This window comes from Babylonia areolata, chromosome 33 (assembly GCF_041734735.1).
Source record: "Babylonia areolata isolate BAREFJ2019XMU chromosome 33, ASM4173473v1, whole genome shotgun sequence".
In the NCBI taxonomy this organism is placed as follows: Eukaryota; Metazoa; Mollusca; class Gastropoda; order Neogastropoda; family Buccinidae; genus Babylonia; species Babylonia areolata.
The window spans coordinates 20,885,688-20,906,003 of NC_134908.1; the positions used below are offsets into that span (position 1 = coordinate 20,885,688).

At 41.2% G+C, this 20,316-nt stretch overlaps 2 protein-coding genes across 2 annotated transcripts; both read right to left on the minus strand.

The window, feature by feature from the left end:
- Nucleotides 1–366: 366 nt before the first annotated feature.
- Nucleotides 367–2,819, minus strand: LOC143277108 (uncharacterized). The gene is made up of 3 exons (XM_076581846.1): nt 2,808–2,819; nt 1,143–1,800; nt 367–1,055 (listed from the first exon to the last, which is right to left on the minus strand). The coding sequence occupies exons 1-3, from the start codon at nt 2,817–2,819 to the stop codon at nt 583–585; spliced, it is 1,143 nt and encodes a 380-aa protein (XP_076437961.1). The 3' UTR covers nt 367–582.
- A 2,440-nt stretch (nt 2,820–5,259) lies between these two features.
- LOC143277110 (histone-lysine N-methyltransferase PRDM7-like) lies at nt 5,260–14,993 on the minus strand. The gene is made up of 10 exons (XM_076581847.1): nt 14,888–14,993; nt 14,159–14,281; nt 13,274–13,359; nt 12,933–13,068; nt 12,401–12,477; nt 11,243–11,446; nt 9,058–9,219; nt 8,450–8,561; nt 7,722–7,846; nt 5,260–5,481 (listed from the first exon to the last, which is right to left on the minus strand). Exons 1-10 carry the CDS (start codon nt 14,952–14,954, stop codon nt 5,260–5,262), a joined length of 1,314 nt encoding a protein of 437 aa, XP_076437962.1. The 5' UTR covers nt 14,955–14,993.
- Between the last annotated feature and the right edge of the window lie 5,323 nt (nt 14,994–20,316).

The following is a 20,316-nucleotide window of genomic DNA, read 5'->3' on the forward strand; positions in this document are numbered from 1 at the left end:
TTTGTGACATCACAAGATGACAAGTATGGCCATTCATGGACCTTCGTTCTGTAAATTTCAAAACTTGACAATGAAGTCATTTTGATAAAATAAGTATCTACCTGAAAATCTAACTGAATTATTTCAATTAGTATATCATATGTCAGCAGCGAGAAATCTATTTTATAACCATACTGTATAGGTTGGTACATACTTCAAAGCAACGTAATTTTCTGAATGACGTAAAAAACACAATGACGTGAAAAACAACGTAAAAAACACAATGACGTGGGACACAGCCTTCTGACATAATAACTGATTGGAAACCAGTCTGCACAAACAGCTCTGAAATCAGTGTTTTGTGTTGTTTTGAAACAGAATGAATAACATATATTTGGTTGTGATGCTTTGACACAGAATAGAATTCGGGGAAAAAGAATCGATATGTAAAACTGGTCTTTTACAACAAGTTTCAAATGCTGAAAACGCAGTAAGTTTAATTCTTTGTGCTGTATTGACACACAAAGCACACTTCCTGACAGTAAAACTTATAAATGACACTGAAGAGTTTACAGCATTGATGACAGGTTGCACTGTGTAGTTTTACTGGTGTACTTTCTGTGTGTGTTTCTTCAAACCACCTGACCGGGTGAAAGCTGCAGGACAGTGAGGGCAGGTGTGAGGTTTCTCTCCTGTGTGGGTCAGCTGATGTAGCTTTAGATCACTGGAATGAGCAAAACCTTTTCCACAGTCTGTGCACACGTGAGGTTTCTCTCCTGTGTGGGTTCTCTTGTGTTTTTTTAAGTGACCAGCGTCAGAGAATGCTGCCCCACAGACATCACAGGTATAAGGCTTCTCTCCCGTGTGGGTTCTCTTGTGTGTTTTTAAGGTACCAGTCTGAGAGAACGCCGCCCCACAGACATCACAGGTATAAGGCTTCTCTCCTGTGTGGGTTCTCTTGTGTGTTTTTAAGGTACCAGTCAGAGAGAACGCTGCTCCACAGACATCACAGGTATAAGGCTTCTCTCCTGTGTGGGTTCTCTTGTGTGTTTTTAAGGTACCAGTCTGAGAGAACGCTGCCCCACAGACATCACAGACATAGGGTCTGTCACCTGCATGGGCTGACCTGATGTGTCTCTGTAAGTGACTTGACTGATTAAAACCAGCGTCACAGTGTGGACACCTGTAAGGTTTTTCCCCTGTGTGGATTCTCCTGTGTCTCTTCAAGTTACCAGCCCGATTAAAAGCCTTACTGCACACGTCACACACAAACTGTTTATGACCAGTATGAATCAACCTGTGTCTCTTCAAGGTACCAGCCTGAGTAAAAGCCTTACTGCACACGTCACACACAAACTGTTTATGACCAGTATGAATCAACCTGTGTCTCTTCAAGGTACCAGCCAGAGTAAAAGCCTTACTGCACACGTCACACACATGCCGCCTGCTCTTTTTCTCCTCACTTTCCTTGTCAGTGTTATCACCAGCTTTGTTGTTTTTTCTCTGCACAACTTTCCTGTCATCAAGGTCAGTGACCTTTCCCACGTTCTTGTTGCTATAGTTACCAGCATCACAACCACCAGGTGTGGAGGACACAGGTAACACAGCATGCAGTTTCTCACCATGAACATGCATCATGTGTAGTTTTAAACTGCTGAACAGCACAAAGGCAGCAGAACAACGCTGACACATGTGACTTCTGTTCAGGGACAGCAGTGACCCAGAAGTGTTGGCAGACTTGTGTAGAGGAGTTCTGTTTGCTCCAGACACTGACAACTGTGTTGTTTTATTAATGTCTGAAGACAGTAGATTCACTTGTTTCTGAAATGAAAATATCAATCATAAAAACCACTGTTAACTGTTAGACAAACACAATGAACACACAATGTGCAGCATGTTCAAACATGAGGAGAGACCTTCAAGACTAACACATGTGCAATACCCACTGACTTGAACACACGAATTACGGCATCGGAATAAAAAGGACACTGTAAAGCTTAGTGTCTTGAAAGTGACCTTGATATCTGACTTCTTACTGACCTCAACACATCATTGTACATACAGGTTATGACTGGAAAGGTCTCACTCGCACTCACACCTCTGAGTTTTATTTGCATACCACTTACAGTTGTTGTCAAGCAAATACCAACAAAGTTTAACACAGGTACACACACCAATGGACAGGTACACACAGACAACTGAGACCACGTGATTACTCTCCATCACCTGTTTTCAAAATGCAGGTCAACATTAATTTGCATTTTAAAGATTAGACAATCTGTCAGTGATGGGTCACAGAAACACATACACTCCCAGGATCTCCTTCCCTCCCCTTCCACAGACAACAGAGTATGGCTGCCTGAATTCAATGGCAGGGTGAAAATTTTTTTTTACAAGTAAATGACTACTTTGTACAGACTAATATACGTGAGTTGGAGGCCCATGGATGCAGGAGGGAAAACAACAACTTGTTCCATCATTTGTGTCTGATCTCTCTCTGTATGAAGATTCCGATAGTTGTTACACCAGGGTGGTTTAGGTAGTTTAAGTAATGGTAGCACTGATACAATGGAGAATAATGTCAGACTTATAACCCTCTCTTCTTGTTATACTGCTTTGACAATTGTTGCAAAATGTCCCACTTTAAAATCAAAGCATTCTGGAAGATGTTCACATTACACTGCCTTTGATATCTGAATTATAGGAAAATGGCTGAGTGAACAACCCAGCTCCCCTAAGATTGTCAAAGGGCCAATGCTGCTGACAGTGTTGAAGGCTTCAGTAGGTACATATAACACAGTTCCTGCACTTTTCATAAACTGTCTGACAGTGACAATCATGCCCACAGTTCCATGTTGCTGTATACAGACTTTCAGACAATGTCATGTCCACAGTTCCATGTTGCTGTATACAGACTGTCAGTCAATGTTATGTTCACAGTCCATGTTGCTGTATACAGACAGTCAGACAATGTCATGTCCACAGTTCCATGTTGCTGTATACAGACTGTCAGTCAATGTTATGTTCACAGTCCATGTTGCTGTATACAGACAGTCAGACAATGTCATGTCCACAGTCCCATGTTGCTGTATACAGACTTTCAGACAATGTTATGTCCACAGTTCCATGTTGCTGTATACAGACTGTCAGACAATGTCATGTCCACAGTTCCATGCTGCTGTATACAGACAGTCAGACAATGTCATGTGCACAGTCCCATGTTGCTGTATGCAGACTGTCAGACAATGTTATGTCCACAGTTCCATGTTGCTGTATACAGACTGTCAGACAATGTCATGTCCACAGTTCCATGCTGCTGTATACAGACAGTCAGACAATGTCATGCCCACAGTTCCATGTTGCTGTATACAGACTTTCAGACAATGTTATGTCCACAGTTCCATGTTGCTGTATACAGACTGTCAATGTCATGTTCACAGTCCCATGTTGCTGTATACAGACTGTCAGACAATGTCGTGTCCACAGTTCCATGTTGCTGTATACAGACTGTCAGACAATGTCATGTCCACAGTTCCATGTTGCTGTATACAGACTTTCAGACAATGTCATGTCCACAGTCCCATGTTGCTGTATACAGACTGTCAATGTCATGTGCACAGTCCCATGTTGCTGTATACAGACTGTCAATGTCATGTTCACAGTCCCATGTTGCTGTATACAGACTGTCAATGTCATGTTCACAGTCCCATGTTGCTGTATACAGACTGTCAATGTCATGTTCACAGTCCCATGTTGCTGTATACAGACAGTCAAACAATGTAATGCCCATAGTCCCATGTTGCTGTATACAGACAGTCAATGTCATGTGCACAGTCCCATGTTGCTGTATACAGACTGTCAATGTCATGTTCACAGTCCCATGTTGCTGTATACAGACTGTCAATGTCATGTTCACAGTCCCATGTTGCTGTATACAGACAGTCAGACAATGTCATGTCCACAGTTCCATGTTGCTGTATACAGACAGTCAGACAATGTCATGTCCACAGTTCCATGTTGCTGTATACAGACTGTCAGACAATGTCATGTCCACAGTCCCATGTTGCTGTATACAGTCAATGTCATGTTCACAGTCCCATGTTGCTGTATACAGACAGTCAGACAATGTCATGTCCACAGTCCCATGTTGCTGTATACAGACTGTCAGACAATGTCATGTCCACAGTCCCATGTTGCTGTATACAGACTGTCAGACAATGTCATGTCCACAGTCTCATGTTGCTGTATACAGACAGTCAGACAATGTCATGTTCACAGTCCCATGTTGCTGTATACAGACTGTCAGACAATGTCATGTGCACAGTCCCATGTTGCTGTATACAGACAGTCAGACAATGTCATGTGCACAGTTCCATGCTGCTGTATACAGACTGTCAGACAATGTCATGTTCACAGTCCCATGTTGCTGTATACAGACAGTCAGACAATGTCATGCCCACAGTCCCATGTTGCTGTATACAGACTGTCAGACAATGTCATGTCCACAGTCCCATGTTGCTGTATACAGACAGTCAGACAATGTCATGTTCACAGTTCCATGTTGCTGTATACAGACAGTCAGACAATGTCATGTCCACAGTTCCATGTTGCTGTATACAGACTGTCAGACAATGTCATGTCCACAGTCCCATGTTGCTGTATACAGACTGTCAGACAATGTCATGTCCACAGTCCCATGTTGCTGTATACAGACTGTCAGACAATGTCATGTCCACAGTCCCATGCTGCTGTATACAGACTGTCAGACAATGTCATGCCCACAGTCCCATGTTGCTGTATACAGACTGTCAGACAATGTCATGTCCACAGTCCCATGTTGCTGTATACAGACAGACAATGTCATGCCCACAGTCCCATGTTGCTGTATACAGACTGTCAGACAATGTCATGCCCACAGTCCCATGTTGCTGTATACAGACTGTCAGACAATGTCATGCCCACAATCCCATGTTGCTGTATACAGACTGTCAGACAATGTCATGTCCACAGTCCCATGTTGCTGTATACAGACTGTCAGACAATGTCATGTGCACAGTCTCATGTTGCTGTATACAGACTGTCAGACAATGTCATGTGCACAGTCTCATGTTGCTGTATACAGACTGTCAGACAATGTCATGTGCACAGTCTCATGTTGCTGTATACAAACAGCCAATGTCATGTCCACAGTCCCATGTTGCTGTATACAGACTGTCAGACAATGTCATGTCCACAGTCCCATGTTGCTGAAAAAGCTTCACGTCATCATGAAGTGCTGGGTCAGTCAGGTGACAAGTGTTGGTGACTAGAGAACAGCCATCGTGCCTGCATCACCTGTGTGCAGGTCAGTGACAACAAACAGCAGCCCCCAATGCCATGCTGCTTCTGCTGCCTCATCACATGCCCCAGGTTGTGGTGACTTGACAACCTGGGTGTTGCTGTATGGACGTCCTGCACTGTCCACACACCTGGTTCCCTCCTGGTTCTGCTGGGGACAGGATCCTGGTTCATGCCAAGGACAGTGACGCACAACTGACAGTCTCTGTGTGTTGTGACTGCTGCTGGATCATTTCTCAGTGTGCTGAGTGGGAGACATCATGAATATGGCCTCTCTTGCATTCATTGCCCACAGCAGAGCTTCCTGCAGTGTCCCTGGTTAACTGGATGGGCAGATGGGGTTCTTTGGTCTTGGACGGCAGCCAGTCTAGAGGGAAATCTCTTGAGCAGAAATACCTGCACCTTTGAACACTGTCCTTGGGAAAAGGTCAAGGCTAACAGAGAAAACCCATTCAGCCTGGCACTTCTGCAGCCATGTTGGTCTCAAATCTTAATGCCCCGCATTCCTTTGGGTCTCACCAGCAATGTGAGCACAAACATGCAAGCACATGCACATATTCAAACACAGGCACTCTTTACACACATCGTAGTGTGTTAAGCACACATATTCATATGCACTAGCACTGATACTTGTTAACACTTGTACATACATCATTTAAGGGTGATCAATTTCAACATTACTGACAACATCCATCTGACAACACACCTTTGGAGAAACCTGAAGTCTGCAAGGTCATCATACGCTGGCATAGCTCAGGTGTGTGTGTGTGTGTGTGTGTGTGTGTGTGTGTGTGTGTGTGTGTGTGTGTGTAGTGCATATGTGATATTTACTTTTGATAATCAAAGAGAGATTATTGATTAAAGCATTTGGGCATTGGATTTAGAAAAATGGGAACATTTTCAACTCACAAGCACAAACAAAGTGAGTGTATGTAATGACACAGTGTTTGTGTGTCTGTGGTAAATATAAGGTTGGTATTTCCTTGGCACTACAAATGGCATAGGAATCAAACTTGGCAGAATGGTAGGTATGATCACAGCACTGCATATTGGCAAAATGTCAAAGCACAATAGAATTTGTGTTTTTCATCCAATTTACAAAGCATGATGTTCCAGCTTAAACAAATAGTTATACCAAAAAATGGTACAGCGATTCGTTTTGACTTGCATATGCTTTGTAAATTTAGATTTCAAAGGTCAAGATCACATCAATGTGTGTCTGTTGATTTTCTTTGCAGTGTAGTTATGTTTTCATAATTCCTTCGCTGATTTACGTGATTATCACACATAATCATGCCTTGCCTCTCTTGCTCAAAGGAAAAAATGCTTATGAGCAGGCTTCTTTGCATTTTCACTTATGCAACTGGCATGGAGAGTTTGCCTTTTGGTATTTGTCTGGAGCTTTATCACCCTATGGTGATACCAATTTTGTTGTGTGGTAGTGGAATTTGGTGATATAAAAACAAATGTGGATAATTTGTACAATTTTTCAGTTAAAATTCTTTAAACATTAGGCTGAACATAAACAACATGACATCTATGATTCATGGAGAAACAGATAGCTATGCTATTTCAATACTGATTACATCAAGAATAATGAGATCCTGCAGTGACATTATATCACCCACAACAGAAAAATATTCAAGTGAAATGAATTACATAAAAAGGTATCTATATTTCACCTTGGCTTTACTGTATTGAAAGCATTTTGGTTGATACAGTTTTCAATTATGTATGGGGAATGCTAGCATTCATGCATGAAAATGGTTTTGCCAATATGTTAGACAAGAATTGCAAGATATCTATGTTCAAAATTGACGCGAATCATTAGAGCATACAGAAAATATTTATAATATATTTGAATACCGATTTTGGAACAGAGGAATCTATTTTTCACCTACCAAATAGCGTGCCATACCTTTATTTCAGTCAAGATGTAGCAATCATAAATTACCACTTGACGTTGGTAGGTATCATCACATTCCATGAGAAATGCACACTTACTGTAACTGTGATATGGGTGTAACTGGAGATGAATTTCATTTTGAAATGGAATGTCCAAAATTTGATAAACTTAGAAATCAATTTATTCCTAAAGCTGAGAAAATTCATGAGTGAGGTTGTTATGTATCATGTTATATTCTTTTATATCACTCACCAATTTAACATGTCAGAATGAGAGAAGACACAGAAAGGTGAAAAGAGAGAAAGTTTATAATGCAATTACATGCAAAATATGTTTACAAATTTTCTATAAAATTTTGACTTGATAACAGATACTATTTAACATGTTTCAATGTTGTTGTTTTTTGTTTTTTTTTAATCACAGCACTTTTCAAAAGAACTACATGTAAATGCAGACCATCCTGTTTTATTTCAGAACTGTTATAAAAAGAAACAAATACCTTTGGTGTTTTCCTTTTCCTGTTGTTGCAATCTTCCTCTTCAGAAGAGTCTGAAAACTCGATGTCACTTGTTCTGATGTCAGAGAAATTCATCTGGTCATCCGTTAGTCGCTCACTGTCTGATTCTGTGACATTCACCAAGAACATGCACACATAAACAGACTGTTGTGCTATGCATACTGAGACTTAAATTATACAGTCAAAAATATAAACATGTGTATATCTGTGTTCACGACCCATTTTCACACACACACATATCAGCAAATGTAGGCACAAATGCTTGCTTGCATAAACAATCATGCTTAAGCATTGTGATTTTGTAGGTAAAACTTCAAATAAATACACAAAGACAGACCTATCATTACGCAATTCAAAAACAACAATTTGTTAGTAACAGGATTTTTACTGAGAGATTCAAGCTGGTCAATGATACTATTATCAATAATGCTTAAATATCAAAATTTCTCAAAAAAAACCCCAAAAACCCATTTGCATGGAAATTATATATCATAAAAATGTGTTTGATGATTGTGTACTTATTGATGGCTATTGGACAGATATGCAACCACATACATAAGTATATTTCTGTTTCAGTGTTATCTAATACTGACTTGGATATATATATATATTTTTAAAGCCCTGTTTTGGACTTTTTAACCCATTAACTGACAAAGTAATGCACTTTATTGTTCAATACTAGGTAATGCAAAGTGATACTGTGTACAAACCTGGCTGAACGGTTGATGACCGCCTCTTGCTTTTCAGCTCATCATCCTCTCGTATAATACCCAGCTCCTTTCCATACTCTCTGCCATACCACACCAGGATCTCTGTGCCAGGCTGAAATGCACAACAATATGTTTATCACACTGAACAAACAGGTGTCAAAACAGTACATTGAAAAATATGCTTTCACTATCTATACTGATAAAAATCATGGAACAACATACTGTGGTTCACAGCGGTGCTACAGTATCCTGATTCTATGTAATACAACAAATGGCAATGCAGCATGTGCACAACATATGTTACAGCTTAACAAATCACAGGCTGCCACCAAACAGACCACCTATGCAAAACATGCAGTCTGTACAGACCTAACTATGTAAAATTTCCCCTTTTACCTTTCCTGTCAACAATCAATTCCTTGCTTCCTTAGCTGCAGCACTCCAACAACAATACAATCAATACCTATACATCACACACCTGTATGTCACACTGTGCTCCGTTGAACACACTGTAATACAATAAACACAACATACATCACACACCTGTATGTCATGGTGTGCTCTGTAGTACACACAAAAATACAATAGACACAACATAGACCACACACCTGTATGTCACAGTGTGCTCTGTAGTAGACCTCTCCACAGTGTTGGAAGGCCGTCACGTTCTGTTCAGCCCTGGTTCTGGCACAGTTCACATATCTCATCCAGTTGGCTGTCTTGCAGTCTTTGGCGTCCACAAAGTAACTGTAGCCTTCGTCTGTGCAGATCTGAACAGGCTTTTGTTCTCAGCATCATTTGACAATGGTGGACATATCAACATACTCAGCTTGAACAACCTTCAACATGCAGAACAGCTGCCTAAATGGCAGAGTAAAAACATAAAAACTCACTCACTGGAGAACATGGGAGTTGTAGACCATCGCACAAAGGCAGAAAAAGACAAAAAAGTAAAATGAAGTATGTATGCAAGGGGTTAGGGGACCCTAGAAACACCATAGAAGACCAGACAGTGAGGACAGGCCAGCACAGCCAATCCTTCCACAGCAGTACAAAGCCCAACTGTCCAAGTCACCCAGAACCCCTTGTGTGGCGGTCTTGCTGAAGGGAACCAGCACTTCCCACATATCTGATGGCTGCACCATGAACGGTAACAGCTGTTTCCCTCACATACTGTTCTGCTTACAACTGTTTCCCCCAGTCACACACTGTTGACATGACTGGTTGGGCTGACAGCTTTCCCTCAGTCACACACTGTTAACATGACTGTGGACAGCTGTTTCCCTCAGTCACACACTGTTAACATGACTGTGGACAGCTGTTTCCCTCAGTCACACACTGTTCACATGACTGTGGACAGCTGTTTCCCTCAGTCACACACTGTTAACATGACTGGACAGCTGTTTCCCTCAGTCACACACTGTTCACATGACTGTGGACAGCTGTTTCCCTCAGTCACACACTGTTCACATGACTGTGGACAGCTGTTTCCCTCAGTCACACACTGTTCACATGACTGTGGACAGCTGTTTCCCTCAGTCACACACTGTTAACATGACTGTGGACAGCTGTTTCCCTCACAGTCACACACTGTTCACATGACTGTGGACAGCTGTTTCCCTCAGTCACACACTGTTAACATGACTGTGGACAGCTGTTTCCCTCAGTCACACACTGTTCACATGACTGTGGACAGCTGTTTCCCTCAGTCACACACTGTTAACATGACTGGTTGGGCTGACAGCTGTTTCCCTCAGTCACACACTGTTAACATGACTGTGGACAGCTGTTTCCCTCAGTCACACACTGTTAACATGACTGTGGACAGCTGTTTCCCTCAGTCACACACTGTTCACATGACTGTGGACAGCTGTTTCCCTCAGTCACACACTGTTCACATGACTGTGGACAGCTGTTTCCCTCACAGTCACACACTGTTCACATGACTGTGGACAGCTGTTTCCCTCAGTCACACACTGTTCACATGACTGGTTGGGCTGACAGCTGTTTCCCTCAGTCACACACTGTTAACATGACTGGTTGGGCTGACAGCTTTCCCTGAACAGCTGTTTCCCTCACACACTGTTCAGCTGACTGGCATTCCCTATCACACCTTCCTGGCTCTGTGGTCTGCAGCATTATCATTAAATCGTCAACTGTGGGCCATGGTAAAAATAAAAATGCAATACCAATATAACTGTCTATACCATATTATACATGCCTTTTAAAACTATCTGCTGACACAGACAAATAAGTGTAACAGTGTGGAGATGTCAAAATCTGCCATTCCTGAAACCACATTTGATTCCAGAGCTGGATCAGAACAGTGGGACATGCCTTGCCTGAATCAACAGGCTGTAAACATTCTGCGCAATGATGTGAAGTTGACAGCATGCATGGGAGGGGGTGCAGGGGGCGCACGGACACATCCTGCAAAACATGCACTTCAAAACAATCAGTCTGTGCAAACAAAAATCACCCACCTGCAAACTGAACACAGCACCAGCTGAAGCAGTGATCCATGCACAACTCTCAATAAAGCGTACCTCCAGGGTTCAGGTCAGTGACCACACATGTGCACAGGGGCAGTGTAGAATTATTATTCACCTTGCTTGAGGCCTTTAATGGGTGCGCAGGTGTACCAATCCTTATTCAGGCTGACAGAGGTTTTACAAGGGTGGCTGGCGTATCAGTTTGTATTTAGGCTGACAGAGGCCTTGTAATGGTGGGTGGTGTGTGGTCCATGTTCACAGAAACACACACAACCAAAAACAAGTGAAGATCGTTGCCTACCTGCCAGCAGTACCCTGAGGAGTGAGCGATGTCAGGGTCAGTCACATGACGTCCCTGGTAAGGACCAAAGCGGGACCGTGTGGGGAAGAACTGTGTGGCGAACACTCCAAGTCCAGCATCAGGGATCCCGGACTCCCTCACCTCCAGACCTGGGGGCAGTGTCTTCAGGGCTCTCTGGGGGTCAGCACGCTTCTGGCTGGGGACCTGTGTGATGGATACAATGTCAGACCTGTTTTGTGCTGTTGAGTAATCTTATTATGAGAAGGATGTTTTGCACACACAGAGGGAGAGAGAAACAAACAGAGAAATGGTGAAACAGAGAGAGTGAAAGGGTTACTGGCTTGAAATCCTGCACTGAAGTAAGAATGCACTGCACTGGGAAGACAAACACCGGAGAAAGAGTGTGTGTAATAATGTGCATGTGCAGAGTAACATTTTTCCTACATTTTTACTGTTACTCAGTGTGAATTTTGGGTCAGTGATCTGCAGTGAAAATGGCAAAGAAAGAAAGCACTGTGACAACATAGCCAAATGGACAGTTCATGTTGACAGCCAATGTCACAAAGAAGCTTCGGGACCCAGTGTCAAACCAAGCAGTGTGAACATTTGTTTCTGTGATATGACATCAAATTCTATTATCATGAGCTATGATACAACATGTAACTAAAGATTTGATACACCTCAGACTTCAGCTGACATTATGGCCATCTCAACAGCCTGAAGTGGAAAAGTAGAGGAAGGAGAGAGAGAGAGAGAGAGAGAGAGAGAGAGAGAGAGAGAGAGAGAGAGAGAGAGGGGATGGGGGTGAGACAAATAATCACTTCACATCACAGAAATGCCTTTTCCTCAGCTGCCTTCACCATGACAACTGATGATTTTCATCCAGGAATAATTCATAAGAAAATAAAATTTTAGTCAGGTCATTCTTGACATATGGTTCTCACCTTGACAGAAGATTCAGTGGCCTCCGTATGTTGTCAGTCTCCTGTGTCAGTACAGTCCTACCCCCGTCCATTCCCACCCCATTTCCCATCATCTTTTCAAAACACAAAAGTTTCTTAACAGCACGTTTTCCTTCATTATTCTGTTGTTTTTCAGCTCAAAATCAAATTACAATTCCAATGATACAGAATGAACTGTTGAAGGCTGAAGACTTACAGGGGTGTCGTCCACCACATGGAAAGGGCCGTGTTCAGGACAGTCACCCTGAAATTCCTGATCGCACTCTTCACAGTCTGTCACATCAATGCACACACATATTAGTATGTCCAATATCCAAAGATATCTGGTTAAAACATTGCAAATAAATCCTAGTTATTAATACTTGTTGCACAATTCTTAAGACTGTCTGCCATATTCCAAGTAATCCCAAGACATTACTAAGTTGTTAACTGTTACAAACAATGCACGCACATGCATAATGTGCATGTGTCTGCGCATGAACACAAGCGCATTTGTTTACAAGAGGGGTAATGAGGGTTATCAAGTGGATACCTTACTCAAGTTTGGAAGTCTTCCTGTTGCTCTTGGTGCAACTGTAAGGAGCATCATTACTCCATGAATCTAAACAGCCATGGCTGTTAAGAAATATAACGAACTAAAAATGTAACTATGTTTAATGCTTACACAGAATCTCGAACAGACCTTACAATAATATCGTCACCCACAGTGAAACACAAAATAATCATACATATAAACTCATCGTCATTGGGGACTTCCAGTTTCATGTAGTTGACGTCTTTCCTCTTCCTGAAGGAATAAACACGTGGCTCTTCTTTGGGTTTCTCCGTCTTTTTCCTGGTCTTTCTGACTCCACTGGTTGATGCCTGTGAAGGTCAACATAACACACTGTGATTCGAAGGTGTCAAAACATAAGCTATAAATCAAAAGTGCCAACACACAGTAAACCAAAATACAAACTGCACATGTGTTTGTGTGTGAACAGATACATGTATGTTTACAAACATAGCGACATCTACATTTTATGCCAACAGACACAAGCACATGACCATAGTACAATACCGTTATCACCTGATGTGCAGTGAAACCAGAACACGCTGATGCTGACGTCACTGTTGCCGATGGTGTGCGTAAGGGAGGACGCCAAGGCTTAGGTGCTTGAATACAGAGAAACAAACACTTGTACAAGTCAATTCACATGGGATAAAAATAATGAAAATGGACATTCATTGTGTTTCTTTAAATGGAATTAAACTTTAAAGATCTTACAATAAGAGCAGTTGATACCAACGCAGTGGTTACCAGTTATCACCCTGACTTGCTGAAATTATGCAATATCTAGTCTATAAGATATATAAACTTTACATAATTTTGCGAGCAAACTAAAATGACGCCCCAGGAAATTGTAAGAACAACCAGTCTAGCAAGCAGTGGACTATTTCAAACCCTGAACAGGAGACAATATTTTCTGCCAAGATTGAGGAGATGACAGTAAATGCATTTACCGGTGCAGCAAGCTCTAGCGACAGTCTTTGTGAAAGAACACTGTCTCTGGGTTTGTAGGAAATTTTCCTTTCACTTGTGAACAGACATAAACAGTGACTGAAGAACATGGTGCTACTTAATATGCTAACATTCTCTCAAAGAAAGCAATACCGTGACTAAACAACACAACTGGTTGAAACAAGGTAACTGGGTTGTACTGCCCTATATAACTGTCCATACAGAGAGCAACCCCACGTTTTCACAACAGTAATCAGTGATGCAGGAAACATGGGTGGTATTGTCATATGGCTGCCCTATCTTCAGAAGAACAGCATTTCCATACCACCAAAACATCACCTAAACAAGCCCAGCATCACAAATATTTGATGTTTGATCTCAATTAAGATTCTGGCTCAAATCTAAACAGTAAATGCTCACAGCTAGCATTAAATCCGCAGCAAGCACTCTTACCACGTTTACGTTTAGGTCTTGGACGCCACTCCTCATCAGATTCCTTGTCAGAGAAAGTGTCTGCTGTCTGCTTTGGTATTCCCCACCTGGGTTTCATGAAGTCAGGTTTCACTGCTGGAAGACCTGAAAGGGCAAAACACACTGGTTATTTCCATCACTTAAAAGGATACAACGCAAGTTATGTTTCCATGTCCACTTAGATAGGTTTTAATGTTCATGTGTACATATCAAGATGAACACACAACTTGTCTGCATGGTGAAGTCAAACTATGGAGAAAAAAGATAACATACTCAGAAACTTTTCTTGGTAGAACCCCCCACCCCCACTCTGAACTGAAATGGTAAGATTTGATGTTGGGTTGTATGCATGCCCAATTTTACAATTTTTTAAATTATTATTATTATTTATTTTTTTATTTATTTTTTTTTTTTTTACAAATTCATAGTTCCTTTTCCTTTTTTAAGGCTTTTGATTCCTCTTTATGATGCCGATTTAAAAACACTTTAGAAAGAGAAAACATGATTCACCAAAACTTTTTTGTGGTTGTAGGAGAAGCTGAAAATACTTAGGAATGCACAGAACACAACAAAGCAGGTATATCTAACTATGGAATACTGCACTGAACCAGTCAATGAGTGAGTAAATGGTCTGGTAATCAATGTTTCCAATCAGATTAGCTGTTGTATCATAACACTAATTACATATAAAATAAGTGTTGAAAAACTTACCAAACTGCAGCATCATTTCATAGTTCAGCCGAAGGTTCTTGAACCGGAGTTTTTCCATGTCACACATATTTGCATATTCCTCTTTGGAGAAGAATTCCTCTATAGAAGTTTCAAAGTTCATTTGGCTGAAATCTATCTTTTCCTGTAACAGGGAAACAACAGATTCAGTCACTGCAAAGAAAACAGGATCTGAACAGTTTTTAATTTCCTGCTGAGTATGGATTGTTCACTCTGCTGAAATTTACTTTCCTGCACAAACGGGAGTGTGCTGAGAACTGACCGTACAAACCGTGTTAAAATTTTTGTTCCCTACAGACCATGTAAACCTTGTTTACCTGTCTCCATTACTGAAGCACTTTTCCTAGGAAGGGGAAAATCTCAAACGTAAAAATGTGATGTGATAAACAAAAAAACAACAAAACAACAACCAACCAACCAAACAAAAAACAACAGTGCTGTCCCTGAATGCAATGTCTTTGTCCAGGTAGCAATCACTGTAAATGTACACCCCTCCAGATATCTGAAGCTGTAGATGTTCAAAAGGGTTGTTATTTGGTGCAGTACCAGTCTTGCAGATACTCAAGCAAGCCAAACAGTGATATAACATGCCCTGCAAGTCAATGTATGTGTGATCCATGAGAGCAGATTTGTCAGAAAAGGGTGCTTTTTGAATGAGGTCTTGAAGGTATTTTGTTTTGAACTGGGGTGTCAGAAGTAGTATTCATCCTTCACACCCCAGTGGGCATTAAACACACATTATACAGGGCAACAAAATAGCTGTCCTTGGGGGAAAAACATGCAGAAAACAAACCTATCTTGAGATGTATATGTACAGATAAGAAAAAAAAGAAAGAAAAAAAAAGAAGAAAGAAAAAAAAGCCCAAAAATATAATGGGTGGTGTTGCTCTGTGGTGACATGATTTTTCCATGGAAAGAAAAGAGTATCTACTCATATCAAATTTAACATTTTAAACTGGCATTTTATATTTTCAGAACACACTATTTCATATTTCCCCATGTCTATTATGATAGTCTTATACTTACATATGTAAAAGTGCCCATTCTGAATTGTCGAACAGCGTCCACAGTATAAATCTGTAAGTCAAAAGTCATCATCAATACATTGTCAACTGTCTGGAATCAAAGACTGCAGCAACACAAATTTAGAAATTAATACAAAAGACAGTTCAGCTATATATGTGTGTATGCTGGCATTCATAAATGTGTGTGTGTGTGTTTATGTGTTTGTGCACGGCTAAGTGGACACACTGTGTAAATTGTATGTGTGCGCACAAGTGGACATGTAAAAGTTGGTGTGCAATGTACTGCACTGAAGGTATTGTGCATAAGCGTGTAATCTTTACTTTCATAACTGCAAACGGAGTATTAGACCAAAACAAAAAAACGTAAAATGCAAAAGTCAAACACCAATAGGCAAATTACCAATATAAAACATAGACTCACTTTGTTTACACAAGTGAGTAAAAAAAACAACTAGCTACAATCCTCCCATCTCTGTTATTTGTAGCTTATCTCCCTTCTCTGTCCTCTTCTGAGAACCTTTACATTTAAATGCTTTCACCTATTTACAGTGCACCTGTGCCATCACCACTGGTCTGAAACATTACCGACTCAGTAACTGGGAATTTGCAAAGGCATCATTATCAGGCCACGATTCTTCTCTATAATTTAGATATAATCATATTCTTTTTACCTGGTATTTATTACCTGGATAGTGGACGTGGTTAGATCCAAGGAGACAGGCGTAAAAATCAGCTTTTGTTGTTGTTGTTGATGAACGGTTCTACTGTGGTGAAAATTTCGCGCTAAAAACACTCTCATACAAGTCACGGATGTGATTTTACGCCCGTCTGATAGGAATATCTATTTTCGTATGGAATTTGGATATTATTATTTTTAGATCTCATTTGACAGATTTGTCCAGTCAATAGCCTTATTTTTAGCGGCACGATCGTTCAAAGCTTGACAGCCAGTTTTCCACCAGATCTTTTCACACAATCATACAAGTTAATCATCCTGGCACTTAAAACTGGGGTGGGAGGGGGGTGGGGGGTTCGCTACTGTTTGTATAGTGTTCCTTGATGTGAAGAAGAGGTAGAGGTGAAGGTGGCATCGTTCCTCTTTTGAATCGGTATTTACTAATTTTGGATGAAAGTTAATGTGCCTTATCATATCAGATCTATTCCATACTCGATCAGTGACCCGATGTTTGCTATGCAATATATACTTCAAAACAAAATAAAAAGAATACTTACAATAGATCAATTTTGCTGTCCGTCCGATACCCCGTTGTTGGACTGAAGCAGACGACAATTGATCACATGTCATGGCTTAGCGCATGCGCTTTTAATTGCCGATTAATACTCACGCATGCGCCTCAATGAAATCTACACCGATAAGTTACTATCATAAATGTATCACTCCGCAGTCAATATGAAGACTCAAAAGTTTATTATTGGGATTAAGTTATTTAAAACTGGTGTGTGTGTGTGTGTGTGTGTGTGTGTGTGTGTGTAGACTAAATCAATTCAGTATATGCCATACCAACAGACAGATAGGCACGGTTGTCAGTCAGATATCTATGCGCCCGCCGGCTAAAGATTCTGGGTCATTCACTTTATAGTGTGTGCATGGGTGTGTGTCTGTATGCTTTAGGTCCCGGGAAAGCAGTCTTGCCGGTACAGTAACTTGAAATTGTACGTTTTGCCCGTTCAACTAACAACTGTAGTAAGAAACTGCAGGCATTCATATTACACACCATACGAGTTTCAGTCAGTTCTCGAGAAGGCATGTCACTGCTGTCGGACAAATCTAAATACGCTGCACCACCTCAACCAGGCAATAAACCAAAATCGCTTTCGTCAGGCCTTGGGTGCGTGCATATATATTTGAGTACCTACCAAAATCGATTTCGAGTACATAATTTTCTTGTGAACAACAGTTATGGTTCCATGTGCTCTTTTTAGCACGCCAAGTGCATGCGTGGGACGTCGGTTTATCGTCTCAACTGAATTACTATTATGGACGCTCACTTCAAGTTGATTTTCCAGTCAAACTTTGGGAGAAAGTGCAGGCGGTGAGAGCTGGATTTGAACCCAGACCCTCACGGACACGTACTGTATTCGGCAGATAAACAATAAAGTCCTTTGAATTGAACTGAACTGTGTTGAAAGATCTAAAGACGGGCGCGATGGATTATCACTGACATGTGGTTATTCGCAATAGCCGAATGGTTAATTTAAAACGTTGGACTTTCAATCTGAGGGTTCGAATCTCGGTAACGGCGCCTGGTGGGTAAAGGGTGGAGATTTTTCCCATGTCCCAGGTCAACTTGACATAAAATTATGTGCAGACCTGCTTGTGTCTGAACCCCCTTAATTCGTGTGTATAAATTATGCAAGCAGAAGATCAAAATAATACTCACGTTAACAGTCCTGTAATCCATGTCAGCGCTCGGTGGGTTATGGAAACAAGAACATGCCCAGCATGCACACCCCCGAAAACGGAGTATGGCTGCCTACGTGGCGGGGTAAAAACGGTCATACACGTAACAGCCCACTCAGTCGTGTACATACGAGTGAACGTGGGAGTTGCAGCCCACGAACGAAGAAAAAGAAAGATCGAATGCAACTTTGCAGACTCAGGGACCTTCAATACAACTCCCCCCCCACACACACACGCACGTACGTACGTACACACCCTACCTTACAATTCACTCCCTTACAAACAAACACACAGTCCCCATTCTTTATTTATTATTATCATTACTACTACCTTTTTTATATAATAATTATTATTTATTTATTTATGTAAGCTTATCTATTATTTATTCACCTTTTTTTTTTCTCAAGGCCTGACTAAGGGCGTTGGGTTACGCTGCTGGTCGGGCATCTGCTTGGCAGATATGTAGCATATATGGATTTGTCCGAACGTAGTGACGCCTCCTTGAGCTACTGAAACCATTCCACCCTCATTCAAGCCATCAAGCGTACGTGTTTGTGTAAACAAAGTGAGTTTATTTTTTAACCTGGTGTTCGGTTGTCTGTGTGTCCGTAGTAAACTTTAACATTGACATTTTTTCTGCAAATACAAGTGAGTCAACAACAATAAAATGATTGCACTACCACTTGAAACATCGTCTTTAGTATCTTTTACACTTTTTTGACTCACTTGTGTGAACAAAGTGAGTCTATGTTTTAACCTGGTGTTCGGTTGTGTGTCTGAAGAAAGAAGAAGAAAATAAACTGAGTAAGATCACACTCTCACTTGGTTTGTTCAATTACAACATATTTTTAGATCTAAACCTGTACCCCTTTGCAAAGGAAACGCAGTTTCAAACAGCAAACTGAACTACCATTAACAAATAGTAAAGAGTGGTAACTCTCTCCATTACACAAGGTACACAACTTCAAGTCAGTGCTGCTTACGCTACCGATTCAGCTAGCACACAGGTAAATAAAAGGTACATTGGAACAAACCCAGACACTTCCTCAAAAAAGGAAGCGCCGGGCCTGTCCTCTTTTTACCGATCATTTGACATGTGTACACAGCAGCAAAGACAGAAGAAATGTGCAGACACAAATTAGCTTTTATTCAAGACTGGCATAGCCTCTTTAATCCTGAACAAGCCACACAGTTCTTGAGAATTTTCTTTTCCCCAAAGTAGTGGGATGGGCGTTTACAAGATATTTTAGCCTATGCGCGCTTTTTCACCCGAAATGGTGGTATCAACATGTTGTGATGTTGCACTGATTCGATGGATGAGTGTGGCGCGTGCGTTATACCGTTCTGACTAGTTTACACAAGGAGACCCGGGGAATTGAAGTCAACCATTAAATTCCAACTCAAGCGACGTAACTCCCCAATACAATGTACCAACCCAAACCCGGTTAGTTCCCTTAAAACATGCGGGTTTGGGATTGAGGGGTTGTTAGATACTTGGCGTCCATGTATAATAGTTGTGTCCGACTTCGACCACCAGAACATCAGAGGAAGCAACTGCTGTTCCGACTATCTAGGCTAGAATTTGATTATAGTGGAGAGTGTCTTGCCCCAAGTTACATCCCAACTCTCTCGGCCAAGAGGGTTTTAGGACAGTCGGCGTTGGGGATGGTTCCCAAAGGCCAACTAGCCCCCCAAGGCTGCAGCATCAAGAGCCGGTGCAATCTTGCCTCCTAGTTTGAGAGTCATAATACGTAATGAAAGACTAAGCTGTAAATGACTTCACGTTGCAGTGGAGAAACAGTGATAATTCAGCTTACTTTGTTACACACACATTCGGTGGCAATGTGAAAAAGGTGGGAAAGTAATGCTTCTCTATTGTCTTTATATTAATATTTTATATCAGCAATAGTTTGTTAGTATCGTAGACTTTGTTTAACTTATTTAAAAGAAAGTTTGTTAACATC